The sequence below is a fragment of the Vanrija pseudolonga genome, chromosome 3 (assembly GCF_020906515.1).
Source record: "Vanrija pseudolonga chromosome 3, complete sequence".
Taxonomy (NCBI): domain Eukaryota; kingdom Fungi; phylum Basidiomycota; class Tremellomycetes; order Trichosporonales; family Trichosporonaceae; genus Vanrija; species Vanrija pseudolonga.
The window spans coordinates 4,227,172-4,242,187 of NC_085851.1; the positions used below are offsets into that span (position 1 = coordinate 4,227,172).

The following is a 15,016-nucleotide window of genomic DNA, read 5'->3' on the forward strand; positions in this document are numbered from 1 at the left end:
GACGATGGGGCTTGGCGGGTTGAGACATATCTGAAACTCGCTCTGCAGCGGCAGAGATAAAAAGTGAAGGAAAGGGAAGCGGCCGGGTCCACACCAACCCACGACCATGTCTGCTTCACAACCGCCAGTCCTCGACAAAGAGGGAGCCGATGGCGCCTTGCAGCTCCACGACGAGACCAAGGGCTCTTCTGATGGTGAGTCACGAAGCCAGGCGCCCAACTCACACAGCCAGTCACCCACCCATCCGAGGAACCCCTCACGGGCTTCGCGGCCTTCTACCGGTCGACGCTGTTCCAGATCCTCGTCGTCGGCCTGTGCGCCTTCTCGACCCCGGGTATCTGGGTGGCGATGATGGGCCTCGGCGTGGGCGGGAGTGCGAGCCCGCAGCTCATGAACAGCGTCACGGCGATCGCGTACGCGCTCATGACACTCACATGTTTCCTCGGGCCGTGGATCACGAACATCATCGGGTTCCGGTACACGCTCGCACTGGGCACGATCGGCTACCCGCTGTTCGCGGCCGCGCTGTACGCCAACAACCGCTACGGCAACGTCTGGTTCGTGTACCTCGGCGGCGTGCTGTGCGGTACCTCGGCCGGCTTCTTCTGGAGCGTCGAGGGCGCCATCTCGACAGGATACCCCGAGGTCCACAAGCGCGGCCGCTACCTCGCGACGTGGTTCACCTTCCGCAACGCGGGCTCGATTGTCGGCGGCAGTATCGCGCTCGCCATCAACCACAAGGCCAACCATGCCGGCGCGGTCAGCTACAAGACGTACCAGGCCTTCATCGCCATCCAGTGCCTCGGTGTCCCGATCGGCCTGCTGCTCAGCAACCCCGAGAAGGTGCGCCGCGACGACGGTACGCGCATCGAGGCGCCGCGCGGCATCCACCCGCTCGTGCAGGCCAAGGAGATGTGGCGCCTGCTCAAGTCACCGCCCATTCTGCTGCTTGCCCCGCTGTTCTGGTACTTTGGCTGGATCCAGGCCTACCCCGGTACCTACCTCACCGTGTACTTTACCGTCCGCTCGCGCGCGCTCGCGTCGTTCCTGTTTGCCGTCGTCATGTCCCTTTCGACGTGGGCCAGCGGCTCGATCGTCGACCTCAAGTGGTCCAAGAACCGCAAGACGCGTGCGCTCGCCGCCTTTGGCCTGGTGGTTGTCCTCAATTCGATCACGTGGATCTGGTCGGTCATCATCCAGGACGAGTACCGCAAGATGTCGCCCGTGCTCGATTGGTCCGACCCAGGCTTCGGCCGCGGGTGAGTGGACGCTCCGCGACTCGTATCGCTGACAACCCCTCAGCTTTGGCGCATACATGTTCCAGTGCATCGCTCAGGGCATTGTCGAAAACTTCATCTACTGGAGCATCTCCAACCTAAGCGACTCGCCGGGTGACCAGATCCGCTACAGCTCTCTCCTGCGCGGCATTGAGACGGCTGCCGTCGCGGTCGGCTTTGGCGTCCAGGCCGTCCCCACCAAGCTCATCATCACCGCGGGCATCAACCTCGCATGGTGGTTCATCGCCCTGCCATTCGCATACTTTGCTACCCTCACCGTCGTCAAGAAGTTTGAGGCCGATGACAAGAAGAGCAAGGAGGTTGAGGCGTAGCTGTGAGGTCCTGGTGATGCACTCGGCGATTTGGCTCCCATAGTGGTTTGGGTGGCCTCTGGACTCGAGCTGACTGACCCGCTTACCGACCACACCACTCACTGGACCCAAAGGCCAATGCATCTATCATACAAACATACGACTACAACACAGGATGATGGCGCGCACACCGACCTCGCCTACTCGACCGTCGTCCACAACTGTATCAACGCCGCGTGGCCAGTGTTCCCCTGAGCCACTTCCGACCACATCTGGTTGCTCTGCTTGATCATCTGCTGGCCCGAGGCCTGGGCGCTGCTGTCGTACCACCCGATGCTGCTGTTGCCGTACTGTGTGGCGCCAGCTGTCGCGTACGAGCCAGCCAGAATGACCCCGTTGACGCCCATGCTCGCCGCTTGCGCCGCCTTGATCGTGTTCATCTCCAGGTCCATCTTGAACTTCAACCACGTCTTGATGTACACCTGTTCGCGGTGCGCTGCGAATGTCTTGAAGTCTGCCAGGTCTCCCGCAAGCCAGAGGTTGCGCATGCGCGGCGACCATAGGCAGCAGATGATGCTCTCGGACTTTTGTATCGGTTGGATGTTGGTGGTCTTGCCGAGCGGGGTGATGGAGGCCCAATTGATCCAGCACTCTGGGCACACGTGGCATGTCGGTGAAATGGCATACCAAGTCCCGTTCTTGCGCGGTTCCCTTCGTGGACAAGCAGGATATTGTGCGATCTTGCGTGCGAAGGCGCCGAACGGGCGAAAGTTGGTCTGGAGATAGGCGTCCAACATGCGCACGTGGAACGCGCGTCGGCGCGGGGCTTCGGGGCACATGTCGCATGAAGCCGCGTTGGGCTGCTGCACGAAGAAGCCTTGCATGCCGAGCGGTACGACATAGCCCAGCAGGCATGTCTCGCACACGTCAAAGTTGGACGGCGGTCCGGACAGCGTGTAAAACGTCTTTGGCAGCTGTTTGGTCAGGGTTGCGAGGTGCGCCGCGGCCGTGTTCCAGAACGTGTTGAAGTTGCCTGTCATGTAGACAGCCATTAGCATGGCGTTGGACAAGGTCGCGTGGTGCGTGTCGCAGGAGAAGTCGTTGCCGTTTGCAGGAACCGTGTATGGTATCATCTCATGCTCGAACGGCGTGCAGGCAAACAGGTTATCGAAGCACCCTTGACAGATGACCATGCCCTCAATCGTCCGGCGCGGCGTTTACCACCTTGTGGACGAAGCGGGGACAGGCTTGCCCTCGCACGCGAGGATGGGATACTTGTTGGTGTACGCGAGAAACCCGGCCCAGTCGCCGCGCGAGCCGTGCCTATTCAGCCCGCGCTGCTGTACACCCATTGCCGCGTCGCAGTACCACTGGCCTCCAGACTGTTTGGTAAACTTGTTCTGCCACGGCGTTGCGCCGAGCCAGTCGTGATAACACCCGTTGCACACGCTGAACAAGTCTTTGAATTCAGAGCTGGTCCAATACTCTGTCCCTGCAGCCTGCTGGCCGTTGCTTCCCGGGCATACCGGCAGGCCGGCGCGAAGGGCAACGAAGTCGGTGATGGCGGAGATGTCTCGTTGCGGCAGGAGGACCTTTGTGAGACGTAGAGATGAGCCGAACCGGCAAGTACCCCTAAACTTGATCGTGCTGGCGAAGGCAGGAGCCAGAGGAGTGTTGGCAACGTGCTTGGCATGGCAGAAGGTGCACATGAGGAAGTCGGCGTGTGCCGGGAGGTGGTAGAACGTCATGTCGAACAGCAGCTCGCGGTTGGTGGGGCACATGGGGAGGATGTGCGGTGGGGGACCCTCGGCCTGGATGACGGGCTGCGGGGGAAGGGGGTCGTCTTCGAGATTCGGGAGGTTGGTGTGGGACGCGGGAGATGCTGCCGCCTGCTGCAACGACGGAAGGGTTGCAGCGCCAGTCGATGACTGGGCCGGCGGGCTTGCCGTGAAGGTCCAACCGGGTGGAAAGGCCGCTGCCATGGCCGCGTACGGGTCGGACGAGGCCGGGGGCTGTGGTACAGGTTGAGGACTTGGCTGTCGTGCTGGGGTATATGCCGCGTGAGCCGGTGGGGACTGATGCTGAGTTGGGGGAGAGGCATACTGCTGACTAGAAGGCGAAGAGCCGTACTGCTGAATCGGCGGTGACGCATAGGGCTGGCTCGGCACCGAGAAGTAATGCTGGCTTGGGGGCGAGGAGTAGGGCTGACTAGGTGGCGACGCGTACTGCTGAGTCGGAGGCGAAGCATACTGCTGATTTGGCGGTGATTGAGCCTGCCCATGATGTTGTGCCGGAGGAGCCTGGTACTGGACTGCAGGTGTTGGGGTTGGCGGGGCGTGGTAGGGAGTTGATGGCGCCTGGTATTGGACGGGAGCCGGCGTCGTCGCCGTCAGGAGGGGCGAGGCAGCTGGAGAGGACGCGAGGAGATGCTGAGGCGACGGCGCATGGTACTGGGGTGCGGGGGGTCCAAACTGTGTTGCGGCGTATCCACTTGGAGGAGGTGGTGAGGTGAGTGCTGGTGTGGTCGGCGCAAGGAACTGTTGTGCTGGTGGGGGTTGATATGGGGCGGCAGGCGCGGTGGCCGCGGCCGGGGGCGGGTGAGGGCTCGCTGGTGCGAGGAACTGCGTTGCTGGTGGGACGGCACCTGGGAGGTACTGCGGCCGCGGGGAGAGGTACTGCGGCGACGGCGATGGGGGAGGTTGGTAGACCGCCGGGGCAGGTTGCGCTTGATGGTACTGGTACGCCGGCTGCGCTGGTGGAGGTGGAGGCTGTGCCGCTGGCTGCGGGGACGGGGGAGGGTGCACCACAGCAGGCGTCTGCACGTACTGTGGGTACGCGCTATGCGCAGGCTGAAATGGCGGCTGCGGCGACGGCGCTGGGACTGGTGAAGGATGGTAGACCTGAGGAGGCGCGACGTATGGTTGCTGGGCGTACTGCTGGGCCGGGTAAGCTTGTTGTTGCTGGTACGCGGGCCGGGAGTGCTGCTGCTGCGGCGGCGGCGCCGGATGCTGCTGCCAGGTCCCTGCCGGGGGATGCACCTGCTGCTGGTACTGCGGGTGCGGCGCCGGTTGTGCTGTGGGCGATATCCCCAGGCTGCCAAACTGCTGTGTGAGCGCGGCGGCGGGATCCTCCCCGAGCTGTGGTGGCCGCGGCGGGAGCGGTGGGGCTGGCGGCGGCCCGGGCTGATGCTGGGCGTACGTATAGCCAGTGGTGTAGGGCTGGCCGTATGCGTAGCCGCTCATCGCGCCGGTCAGAATGTCGGCGGTCGAGAAGACGAAGTGAGTGATGCACGACGAGGAAGAGGTTGAGAAGTGCAACGTTCTGTTAATAGCCGCGGTGTTGTCCGTCACAATGGGCATGGGTTGCTTGGCGGGCAGTGCACCTCGCTCGCTGCTCGTCGGCGGCAAGCCATGACCGCATGCCGCGGGTGAGGGGCCAGCCCGCCCTGCCGTCATTGTCGCACCGCCGCTGGCTGGCTGGTGCGGGGCCGTCCGCCAGTTGACTGGCTTCCAATCAACCGTTCTAGAGTCTGTCAGCCTGCGTAGGTCGTTGCTGTCTGTCAGGGGGGAGCGCAGTCAGTCGAAAGGGGGATCCCAGGACGCGTTGATGCATAAAAGAGCAAACTGCAAGATATTTTACGAGAAAGCGACGTGGGCCAGGTCTTATCGGGAAAGCCGGCTAGATGCGGGGCCCCAAGTTGGTTGACTGGACTGGCTGGGCGGGGTGGTCATAAGTCGAGCAACGACAACATCGTCTTGTCCTTTAACATCCCTCTACGATGCCTCCAAAGACGGCGACAAAGGCAAAGACGACGACAACGACCAAGACTCCCAAGACCGCGGGCAAGGCCGTGCCCAAGACAACCGAAAAGCGAGTCACCAAGACGGTCACCTCGGTCGACCCAAAGACGGGCCACAAGGTCGTCACCAAGACGGTGACCGTGACCACAGAGACGGTCGCAGCGCCAAAGACCAAGGCGGCGACACCGGCACAGCGCAAGAAGGCGACTGACACGGTCGAGGCGGCGGCCAAGAAGGCCAAAGTCAAGGTACACACCATCAGCGCTGTCCCAGGCTGATGATATCAGGCCGACACAAAGGTCAAGACCGAGGCCAAGGCGCCGAAGGGCAAGGCCGCAGCGACGCCCAAGAGCACGGCGACGCCCAAGACCGCGGCGACGCCCAAGGCCCCGGCCAAGCCAAAGACGCCCAAGGCCCAGGCCACCAAGGCAGCGCCCAAGGTCAAAGCCGAGCCCAAGACCAAGGCCCAGCCCAAGATCAAGACCGAGCCGAAGCCAAAGGCCGAAGCTAAGGTCAAGGCGGAGCCCAAGCCGTGGGCTGGTCCAAGGCCGAAGCAGACGGCACGCAAGACGACCGGTGGCCACGCACTGCGGGCGTCCAACAGCAACACCTATATCGATGCTCCCCCGGCATACGAGTTCGACGAAAACTACGGTGGGTACGCTTCAGAGGAGCGATATGACAACCTGGACGACGGGTACGACTCGGATGACAGCCGCCATTTGATCGCCATGATCGACGCGGACCGCCGCCCATGGGGGCGCAACTTGGACGAGGACGTACATGTGGAGTACTCCTCGGACGACGGCAGTGACTTGCTTGACCCCGAGAACCGTCTCAGAGAGTCCGAATCTGACGGCTACGAAGACGACGACGAGTTCGGCATGGTCGACCAAGAGCGCCGCGAGGGCATCGACGGGTACTGGGGCCATGACCGCTGGGGAAAGTGGGGTTGGATCGAGTATGACGACTTCTAGTGAGTGAAGCTTGGTGTTGTGACTAACCAGGCAGTAACCGGCGCCCGTAGGTTCGCCGATTAAGAGCGCTACAGGCCGCTGCTCCGCCAGTCTTCCCGTTGTATGTGTATACCGTATGCAAGTTGTCAAGTTACAAATCCAGCCATGCAGCCACCTCGTCCCTGTCAAACACCAGCTCCCAGTCATCATCCACCAGGTACTCTTCCATCGTAATGTCCTGCACCGGTCCAAGCAACTCGTTGAGCCTGCGGGTGCGCGGGCAGGTAGCGTTGTCGGACTCCGCTTCGCCTTCTGTAGCTGAGTCCTTGGCGTCGCTGCCACCGTCCTCGCTCTCCTCGTCGGGGCAGATACACGCGGGCTCGTCGCCCAGAAAATTGCTCATGCCTGCGTACACGGTGTCCTCGTAGGCGTAGTCGACATGGTCGTAGATGGCGGCGAGGTTGACAATGGTGACTTTGAGGGGTAACGCGTTTTCGTCGTGCGCGTCGATGGCTCGACAAACTAGATCTTCAAGGAGAATGTCCACTGCCGAGGCAATGACCTCGTGGGTCAGTGCAACCGGCGCGTCGGTCGGGCGCCATGGCGAGCCAGGTGGCGCATTAAAGACGACGGTGAGTCTCTTCGTGCTGGCCTGTACAATGGATGCAAGCTCGGTCGGGTGCTCCCGTGGCCCAAAGTACCACTCACTAGCGTCCTCCTCGGACACTGGCAAGCGTGAGTCAGGCTCAAACACGAGCACCAAGTGCTCGACCTTGTCCGCAAGCTCGAGCGGCATGCCACCGCAGTACAGCGACGAGCAGAACCCAGCTGTCGTGACGCTCAGGCCGCGGAGCACGGCAACGGGGGCAGGGAGGCGGGGTAGCGCGGACCAGCATCCCTCGCGGTTATGCCCGTGGATGGTGAGTGCACTGTTGGGTGGCGGCTGGCCTGCGACGTGGGATGGCGTAACCGGCGCAAAGTGGACCCGAACCGCGTCCAGCACGTCGAGTGGCACGGGGTCCTCGTTCTGCCCGAGGTCACTCCACTTCAGACAGTGGCCGAAGTCGTGGTCCGGGACACTGATGATGCGCGTATACTCGCGATGCTCGGGTGACTCGAGTGACGGCCACTCGGCGTCCGCTGGCATGATAACGTGGCCATACTGCGCCTTGAGCTTGGCGAGGCGTCGGGAAGCAGCGATGCCGACGTCGCCGCTGGTGGCGATGGCCGCTTCGAGGTCCTTGCGGCATAGGTGGGCGACAATGTCATCTTGCAGTTCGAGGGGAAGCGTAACCATGGTGAATGAATGGTTGACTGCAATGTATCATGGGCGCGTGTTGGACGCGACGTGAGTCGGGAGGAGGGACGCCACAACATTGTGCACGCGTTTCATCCCCTGCCCGCTGGTCTGGCCCCAAGGCTGCCGGTGCCTCCCCGCTCTGTTGCCACAATCACGTGCAACAACTCTTATACCTGACGGGATGGTTATTCGGAGCGGAGCCATACAAGGTTGTGCCAAGCGATGTTGGCTCCCAACGTGCGTAAGTGACTTGCGTTTGTCGGGGAGCATGTTTTGACCGTCGAGGGGCCAAGGTGACCGTGGCGTGACCTCGACCCACATCCCTTACCTTGTCACACACTCATGGTCCCTGGTGCACAACTGCTGCCACATCATGTCATGACCTGTCACGGAAACGCGTCAGGTTGGCCCATCAGTATGCATGAGCCGGTTGAATACCTGCCTCCTCATGGCCCAAAGTCGTGTATGCATTAAGGCGCTCTCAGCACCTGCTGTAGGTATCGTCGTGATAGCTCGGTCGTGGATGCAAGCCAAATAAGGTTGTGACATGCTCAGAGCTTAAGCCTTGTTGCGCTTCCAGAAGGGAGACTTCTTCTCGTCGAGCTCGTGCTCGTCAATGTGGCCGTCGTGGTGGATGCCGTCGTCGTGGTGGATGCCGTCGTCGTGGTGGGCGGCGGCGCGGGCCTTGTCACGGTGGCAGCAGCAGCACTGGATGAGGACAAAGATGATGGAGAAGAGGAGCAGGATCGTGGCGACAACAGTGATCCAAGTGGCAGCGCCGTACTTGGCGTGGCCGAGGTTGTTCTTGTTGATGTGGCTCTTGACGACACCAAAGATGGCAAAGTCGAGGGCCATGGCGACCAGGCTGCAGACAAAGGCAAGGAAGGCAATGACGGCGGCGAGAATGTTGCCAAACTTGTGCGAGATGAGGGCAATGACGAAGCCGATGAAGGCGAGACCGGCGGCAATGGCGTGGACAATCAGAGCCTTGGTGAGGCCGTTGATGCTGTTGTTGACGAGGTCCCAGTTGCTGATCTCGCCGAGGACATTCTGGATGTTGTAACCCAGGTGCTTGGGCGAGCAGGTATCGATCCCAGCCGTGTTACACCATCCAAGCACACCGAAGCGGTAGACGCGGCTGCCGGAATTGACGGTGGCAAGCGAGAGGTTGTTGACAACTGGTGTCGAGACTGGTGCGTGTTAGCGGCTATGCAAAAGTGTTGCCACTCACTCGTCGAGACGATCAGCAGCACGGCGCTGATGAGAAGCAGCAGCGAGCCAAAGTTGTTGAAGAGACCCATGGTTGAGGTTTTGCTGTGGTGGTCGTTGAAGGTCGTGAGGTGGTGTGAAAAACGATCAAACGTGGGATGGCCAACTGACCGTGATCCTCGCTCGCCTTGGCCAATATGTACTGCGCTGCGTTTGCGCGTTTGCTGGGGAGGTCACACAGGTGGTCGCCAAGACGGGGTTTCAGGCTCGACCCGCGGTCTCGAAGCGCTCAACGGCACAACCAGACGACAAGAACTCGGTCCGCCAACCGCCTCTCGCCACCTCGTCTCCTACAGACAGCCCAAGGGTCTGTCCCTCCGCGTGCCAACATCTCGAATAGCAGCAAAGGGGGCACACTGCAGAGGCATTGCACCTGCGACGAGGCACGCGGCACGACCTTTGCTTCCCTAGCCCAATTCGGGCTCGTTGCCAGGCAGTAGGTAGGACGGGGGGACTGTTCTAAACACAGTGGCATTGCTGGATCCATCCCAGCAAACACTGACGTCGTGAGGGTCTGGTCTCTGATGTTGTGCCTCCCCCGTGCCCTTCGCCTGCCTGGCCCTTTGTCCCAAAGTGCGCACCGCGTGACTTGACGTAACAGGGTCCAGAGTGTAATGCCTCGCCGGGGCATGAGCTCCGAGGAAGTAGTCGAGATCCAAGTTCGTTTCGGAAGCAAGACCCCGATTGCACCCTCGGAAGTTTGGGCAACCAACAATCCAACTAGCGCGACTAGGTCGATCCTCTGGACCCTGCGAGATGAAGCAAGAAGCTCGACGGAGGAGGGGGAGGCATAAACAACTGCAGTGTCGGGGAACGACAACGAGAGAACAAGGCATGCACACAACGTCACTTTACGCCAGATTTCAAACCAGGACCAGGACGTCAGCTGGGGTCAGGCAGAGCAAGACTGCTGATGAAGAAGCTTCAGCCAAGGAAAAGCAGAGACACCCGGGATGGGGGCACGGGACGGTGGAGAGCACCGACAACGACAAGACTAACGCACGTCCTAACGCACTCCCCCACTCCCTCCCTCATCACGCACTCCCTCCCCCTAACGTATTTCGCGCTTTTCTAACTACCTCCCTGTGCCTTTGAAGCAACTGATTGGTGCAGGCTTGTTGCCTGTCGCACCAAGCCTGTCACAAGGGCTTTTCTGCTGCAGATGATGAAACAATTAACAGAGCCGCCATATATGGCGCCTCGCCGGCGCGGCGTTACGTCCAGATCCAGGGTTGGCCCAAGCCAGGGAGCGCAAACAACCCGACGACGGCACCAACCCACCTTGCTTTGAGTCGATACTACTCCGTTGGAGTTGGCTGGAAGACTGTATGCGTTTGCGGAGATAGCTGTCCGCTCTGCACCTGTGCCAGCCAGCCAGCCCGCCAGCAAACAAACATCCATTCTTCCGTGGGAAGTCGGACCGGGTTTCTCGGTGGTCGAGAAGGTACCACCGCATCGTTCCTCAATAAACTTCACGCAAACGAAGGTTGACCTTTGTTCCTGGGCCAAGTGGATGCATAGGAGGCCGCGTCGACGACGAGACGGACTGCAGGGCACTGCAGCTTGTCTGCAATGTGCCGGTTCGGAGAATGTCGACACGGCAGCCAGCTCGGCGGCTTGGAGGCGTCGAGGCGTCGCGAGGCGGCATTCAAACCCAGAGCAAGCTTAACATCCCCACCACCGAGCAGACTGACGTCAAGAAGAATTGCTTTGCACAGCCTCACTATTCATTGATGGTCGGCGACTTCCGCTGCCATCTGTCCCAGCCATCATCAACAATGCATCATGGACATGATCCGACGCGCAGGCATCACTGACGAAGAGAGGCGGTGCGACCTGCCAACCAATCGCGATAGAACAATCAGCAACACTCATGATCGACGACAGGGTAATCAGTTTCGGGTCTACAGGACCGAGATAGGTGAGAGTGCTCGACGCGTGTGTGTCGGTGGGTGGCAAGCCAACAGATGGTATCGACCGATGTGTCGTGCTCTCGACGCCGCTCTCTCAGTCAATGGCGGGCACAACACTCCTGGTGAACGAATGTGGTTCTTGAAGTACCACCTGCAAGGCCAGCAAGCCAGAGGGCCATCGAAGCGAGCCGAGTGTCTGCTTCGTACTCCGATGCTGGAGCGCCGTAGCTCGACCAAGAGCATCAAAAGGAGGAAGATATCGTCGAGGCCCCATCCACACGTGCATAGAGGCACGTCGTTACCATTGTTGATGAACCCGGTGCTGACCCAACACAAGGAAAATGGTGGGCATCCCTCATTTTTTCCCCACCAGCGATGGCTTGTCTCCACCACCGCCGGAGGCATCCCGGCGGAAAGAGCGAGGCCCATGTGTCGTTCGCTCATGCTGAGGCCCACTGCGCCTGTTGCACCATGGCGATGGTGCTGTGACAGGCTTCTGTGCGGATGGATACAACGTATACAATGGGCTGACAACTTGAAGGAGAAGCTCCACCCACAGCCGAGGTTGTAGTTCTCTGCCAACCTCGCCAAGGCTTGGCTCCACCCCAGTTGCGGCCATGATGGCCGCTGTCCTGGAAGGTGCCGCGGATAGTGGGACCAAACAACCCTTCAGTCGACTCGTTATAGGGCGACACAAGAACACTTGCAACTTGCAAAGTCTCGCAAATGTCCAAGCCGACCCTCGACAAAGCATCGGCGAGTAGGTCGTCGTCACAAGGTCAGGATGGCGGCGACCATTCGTACACAGACGGCGGCCTGCAGCCTCCGCCGCTGTACCCCACCCGGTCTCGCTCCTCGGTAGCCCGGGCATTGATGTACGGCGACGACGACCTCCTCAGCCCCACGGAATACGACTATCCCCCACGGCACGAGGACGACGTGCAGGCCATGTACACCGCCCGCCGTGTCCCAACCCCTCCACGCGCCGAGGCGCCTCCCCCGCCCCCGCTCACCGTCGCCGAGCGCGCCAGCGTACCGCCATCAGCTGCACCAGCTATCTCTTCTGCGGATGCTAGCCGCGTGCCCAGCGATATCAAGGTCAAGGAAACCGATCCGGCGATTGAGGTGTCGGACTCTCGGCTTTCTGATCGTGAGCACGTCCGTACAATTTGCTGCTGATGCCGCCAGCTCGGGTTCTGTACGACTATATTCGCGCATATGCCGTCAAGGAATCGAACCGCATGGAGGTGGAGATCCTTAGTGAGTCCGATGCCTACCGCGCAGCTCATTTATCCAGGCTATTACTATATCGAACGCGAGTGCACTGTCGAGAAGCGAGACCAGGAATATGGGACATATGAGGAGAAGTCGACCTACTTTGAGAGGATTGACGTCTTTCAACGCAAGGTACGGGCTCCTCTTGTCAGTCTCTTCCCTGAGGGTAATATGCACGTCTGGACTGTTCCCGACAACCTAGAGACACAACGCGGTCACAGGAAGCCGACTATTGGCGCGCCGTTCATGTCGCCGGCGCAGAGGAAACGGCTTAAAGGCACAAAGGAGGCAGACGCCGACTCGTCGACGACCGCCAACCGCAGAGGGGAGCCCCGGTGGATGGCTATGGGCCAGTACTGGGATCAATCCCCAGCTTATGAGGCCGAGGGCATGCGGGGCTCTGACCAGCTGTATCAGTGGTGTCAGGCCTTTTGCCGTGACTCCAGCGGGTACAAGACGTTCAAGGTTAAGGTCGACGTGTGGGGTTGGAGCCAGGACGAAATAAAGAACAGTGCGGCCAGATGTGAGTGAGACCAGCTGACGCGCAGGAATCATAGGTGTTATTCGAGACGTTGGGTATATGAAGCCTGTAGAGGTCAACATTTCCACCCCGAAGCCGCTCTTGATTCGACAGGGCAATCGGTTTGCGCGATTGTTGGGGGGCACTGGCAAGTACAAAGTTGCCCACATGAGCTGTGAGTTGCAACACTACAGCCTAGCTGATCGGAAGACGGTCTCGCGACCAACCCGCCTCTGCCTGGCACATTTATCGGCGAGACCGTGGCCCAGGCGACAGAACGCATACCCCTGGTGTTGGTCTCGGCCCCCGCCTTGCACAACCTCAAGCCTCCAATCGAGGAAACTCTCCAAGCAGGGCCCAAGGGAGTGCACTACCAGCTGGGGTTAACGCAGGAGGAATGGCTTGCTACAGCAGTGCGAGAAAGTCTCAGGAGCGTGCCGTGGCATCTCTTTTAGCCGCGATGGATGCATTGCCGTGGTAGAGGGGGTGTTGTGTGGAGTGGAATAGTGGGTCTGCCGAGTTTGGTCACGGGCACTGCTCCGGGCAACGGGCATTGGATGCCGATGGTGAAACCCGACCCGCTCTAACAACTGCTTGGCATGAACTGCTTATAGTCGATAGAGGTGACCCAAAAGAACATGCTGGCCCTACTCCCTGTCCTCCAACGCACCTCACGAGCAAGATGTCAGCGCCAGGCTACGATGACAGCAAGACGGTCAATGGGTATGCCCCAGACAAGTCGGCCCAGTACCCGCAGTATCAGCCAGGCATCCCTCAGTACCCGCCTCAACCACCTCACTACCCGCCTTATGTTCCCTCGCCCGTCACCCAGTACCCTCAGTCAACGGCACAGTATCCCCAGTCGACGGCTCAGCTTCCTCCGTCTCCGGTCCCATACCCAACATCAACGACTCAGTACCCAACTCAGTACCCCTCGCCACCCACGTGGGACTCTGCGCAACAGGCAAACCCGACCAAGTGGCAAGACCCCGCGCTGAACCTTCCCGTCGACCCCAATGCAGGCAACGCCTCCCAGTCGACAGTTGACGAGCTGTGGAGGACCCCACCCACAGTTGTTCCAATCATTACGCCAGAGGAGATTGCCCGACTCCCCGTGATCCAGTGGAAAAAGCGAATGGGAGAGGACGTCGAGTCGTGGGACAGCCAGCTCAACGATCGTGAGCAAGGTTTTTTGGGAAGGTCTATCTAACGCGCAGCCAAGATCCTCTACGACTGGATCCGGTACCAGATCCTTACTACGCCCAAATACGGCGTGGAGGTAGAGTGTGAGGATGAACCCCCTTACCAATGCTCACAGCAGGTACTCACAAGGAGCGCGAGTACGATCACATCTCGGAGAGAACCAAAACAACGACAGTCACCGACTTTAAGCAGACTTTTACCATCCCACTGAGCTTCAACGGCGACACGGCCAATGTGCAGCTATGGACACTGCCCGATCAGGAGCCTGCACAGCGTGGAACCGACGCCAACTGCCGCGGAGGGCCAGCGAAGAGTCCGGCTGAGCGACGCCAAGATAAGGACAGCTTTGGCGACACGCGGGCGTGGAATAAGCAGGTGTGGGCCGATGAAAAGCTGGGAGTTCCACTCTGGGCAGGTGCTAGGACGCGATTGTGGTCTCAACAGGACCCACCACCCGAAGGAAGTGTCGGCCTGAATCCACTTCAACAATGGTGCGAAGCATTCTGCCGAGACCCGAGCACATACAAGTCTTTCAAAGTGGAGAAGATCATATGGGGATACAAGGACGAGGAACTTGGGAAGAGTAAGTAAGGGATGTCAGGCCGGTTCTGATCATAAAGGCATCAAGAGTGCCATCAAAGCTCATGGCTATGGCGGCAAAGTGGAAATCACAAACTGGACGACAAAGGGACGCATTACGATTCGACCGGACAATGCACTCGTGCGATTTCTTCGCAGCGCATGGCGCTTCCTGCTCTACCTAACATTCATCTACTGCTGCATCATGTGCTGGCGAAGGGCGAGCAAGAGTGGAGGGGCCGAGTACGCCGTCACAGTGGCGTCTTGTGAGTCGTCCGGCCAGCCGGGTCTAACCAGTAACAGATGCGCTCTACAGCGAGCCGCCCTTGCCAGGTACGCACCGCGACGAAACGCTCGAGGCAGCTCAACGGCGGCTCCCCGAGATCAAGGCCACCCATCCCGAGCTGGCCCACCTCAAGCCCCGACACCTCGTCCTTGGTCCGCAGGGGGTGCACTACCAGCTTGGCAAACGGTATGAGGATTTCAAGGAGGATACGATTCGCACATGTGTGAAGGGGACAGGCGGTGTGGTGATTCCGACGTATATCCCTCCCCAGGGGTATCTGTCAAATTTGAACCACACGTCGAGTTGACCGCAGTTACGAGCTTAACC

At 60.2% G+C, this 15,016-nt stretch overlaps 7 protein-coding genes across 7 annotated transcripts; 3 read left to right on the plus strand and 4 right to left on the minus strand.

Annotated features, from left to right (window-relative positions):
• Positions 1-1,788: 1,788 nt before the first annotated feature.
• Positions 1,789-2,781, minus strand: LOC62_03G005197 (uncharacterized protein; the record flags this gene model as incomplete). Its single annotated transcript, XM_062771721.1, has 1 exon — positions 1,789-2,781. The coding sequence occupies one exon, from the start codon at positions 2,779-2,781 to the stop codon at positions 1,789-1,791; it is 993 nt and encodes a 330-aa protein (XP_062627705.1).
• Positions 2,782-2,805: 24 nt separating this feature from the next.
• Positions 2,806-4,830, minus strand: LOC62_03G005198 (uncharacterized protein; the record flags this gene model as incomplete). Its single annotated transcript, XM_062771722.1, has 2 exons — positions 2,806-3,632; positions 3,699-4,830. The coding sequence occupies 2 exons, from the start codon at positions 4,828-4,830 to the stop codon at positions 2,806-2,808; spliced, it is 1,959 nt and encodes a 652-aa protein (XP_062627706.1).
• Positions 4,831-5,270: 440 nt separating this feature from the next.
• LOC62_03G005199 (uncharacterized protein) lies at positions 5,271-6,365 on the plus strand (the record flags this gene model as incomplete). The annotated part of the gene is made up of 2 exons (XM_062771723.1): positions 5,271-5,636; positions 5,676-6,365. The coding sequence occupies exons 1-2, from the start codon at positions 5,367-5,369 to the stop codon at positions 6,363-6,365; spliced, it is 960 nt and encodes a 319-aa protein (XP_062627707.1). The 5' UTR covers positions 5,271-5,366.
• A 130-nt stretch (positions 6,366-6,495) lies between these two features.
• Positions 6,496-7,641, minus strand: LOC62_03G005200 (uncharacterized protein; the record flags this gene model as incomplete). The annotated part of the gene is made up of 1 exon (XM_062771724.1): positions 6,496-7,641. One exon carries the CDS (start codon positions 7,639-7,641, stop codon positions 6,496-6,498), a length of 1,146 nt encoding a protein of 381 aa, XP_062627708.1.
• A 561-nt stretch (positions 7,642-8,202) lies between these two features.
• prr-5_0 (pH-response regulator protein palI/prr-5) lies at positions 8,203-8,945 on the minus strand (the record flags this gene model as incomplete). Its single annotated transcript, XM_062771725.1, has 2 exons — positions 8,203-8,834; positions 8,876-8,945. The coding sequence occupies 2 exons, from the start codon at positions 8,943-8,945 to the stop codon at positions 8,203-8,205; spliced, it is 702 nt and encodes a 233-aa protein (XP_062627709.1).
• A 2,754-nt stretch (positions 8,946-11,699) lies between these two features.
• Positions 11,700-13,107, plus strand: LOC62_03G005202 (uncharacterized protein; the record flags this gene model as incomplete). Its single annotated transcript, XM_062771726.1, has 5 exons — positions 11,700-11,976; positions 12,015-12,086; positions 12,124-12,612; positions 12,650-12,796; positions 12,832-13,107. The coding sequence occupies 5 exons, from the start codon at positions 11,700-11,702 to the stop codon at positions 13,074-13,076; spliced, it is 1,230 nt and encodes a 409-aa protein (XP_062627710.1). The 3' UTR covers positions 13,077-13,107.
• A 196-nt stretch (positions 13,108-13,303) lies between these two features.
• Positions 13,304-14,996, plus strand: LOC62_03G005203 (uncharacterized protein; the record flags this gene model as incomplete). The annotated part of the gene is made up of 4 exons (XM_062771727.1): positions 13,304-13,799; positions 13,839-13,907; positions 13,943-14,407; positions 14,737-14,996. The coding sequence occupies 4 exons, from the start codon at positions 13,304-13,306 to the stop codon at positions 14,994-14,996; spliced, it is 1,290 nt and encodes a 429-aa protein (XP_062627711.1).
• Positions 14,997-15,016: the final 20 nt, after the last annotated feature.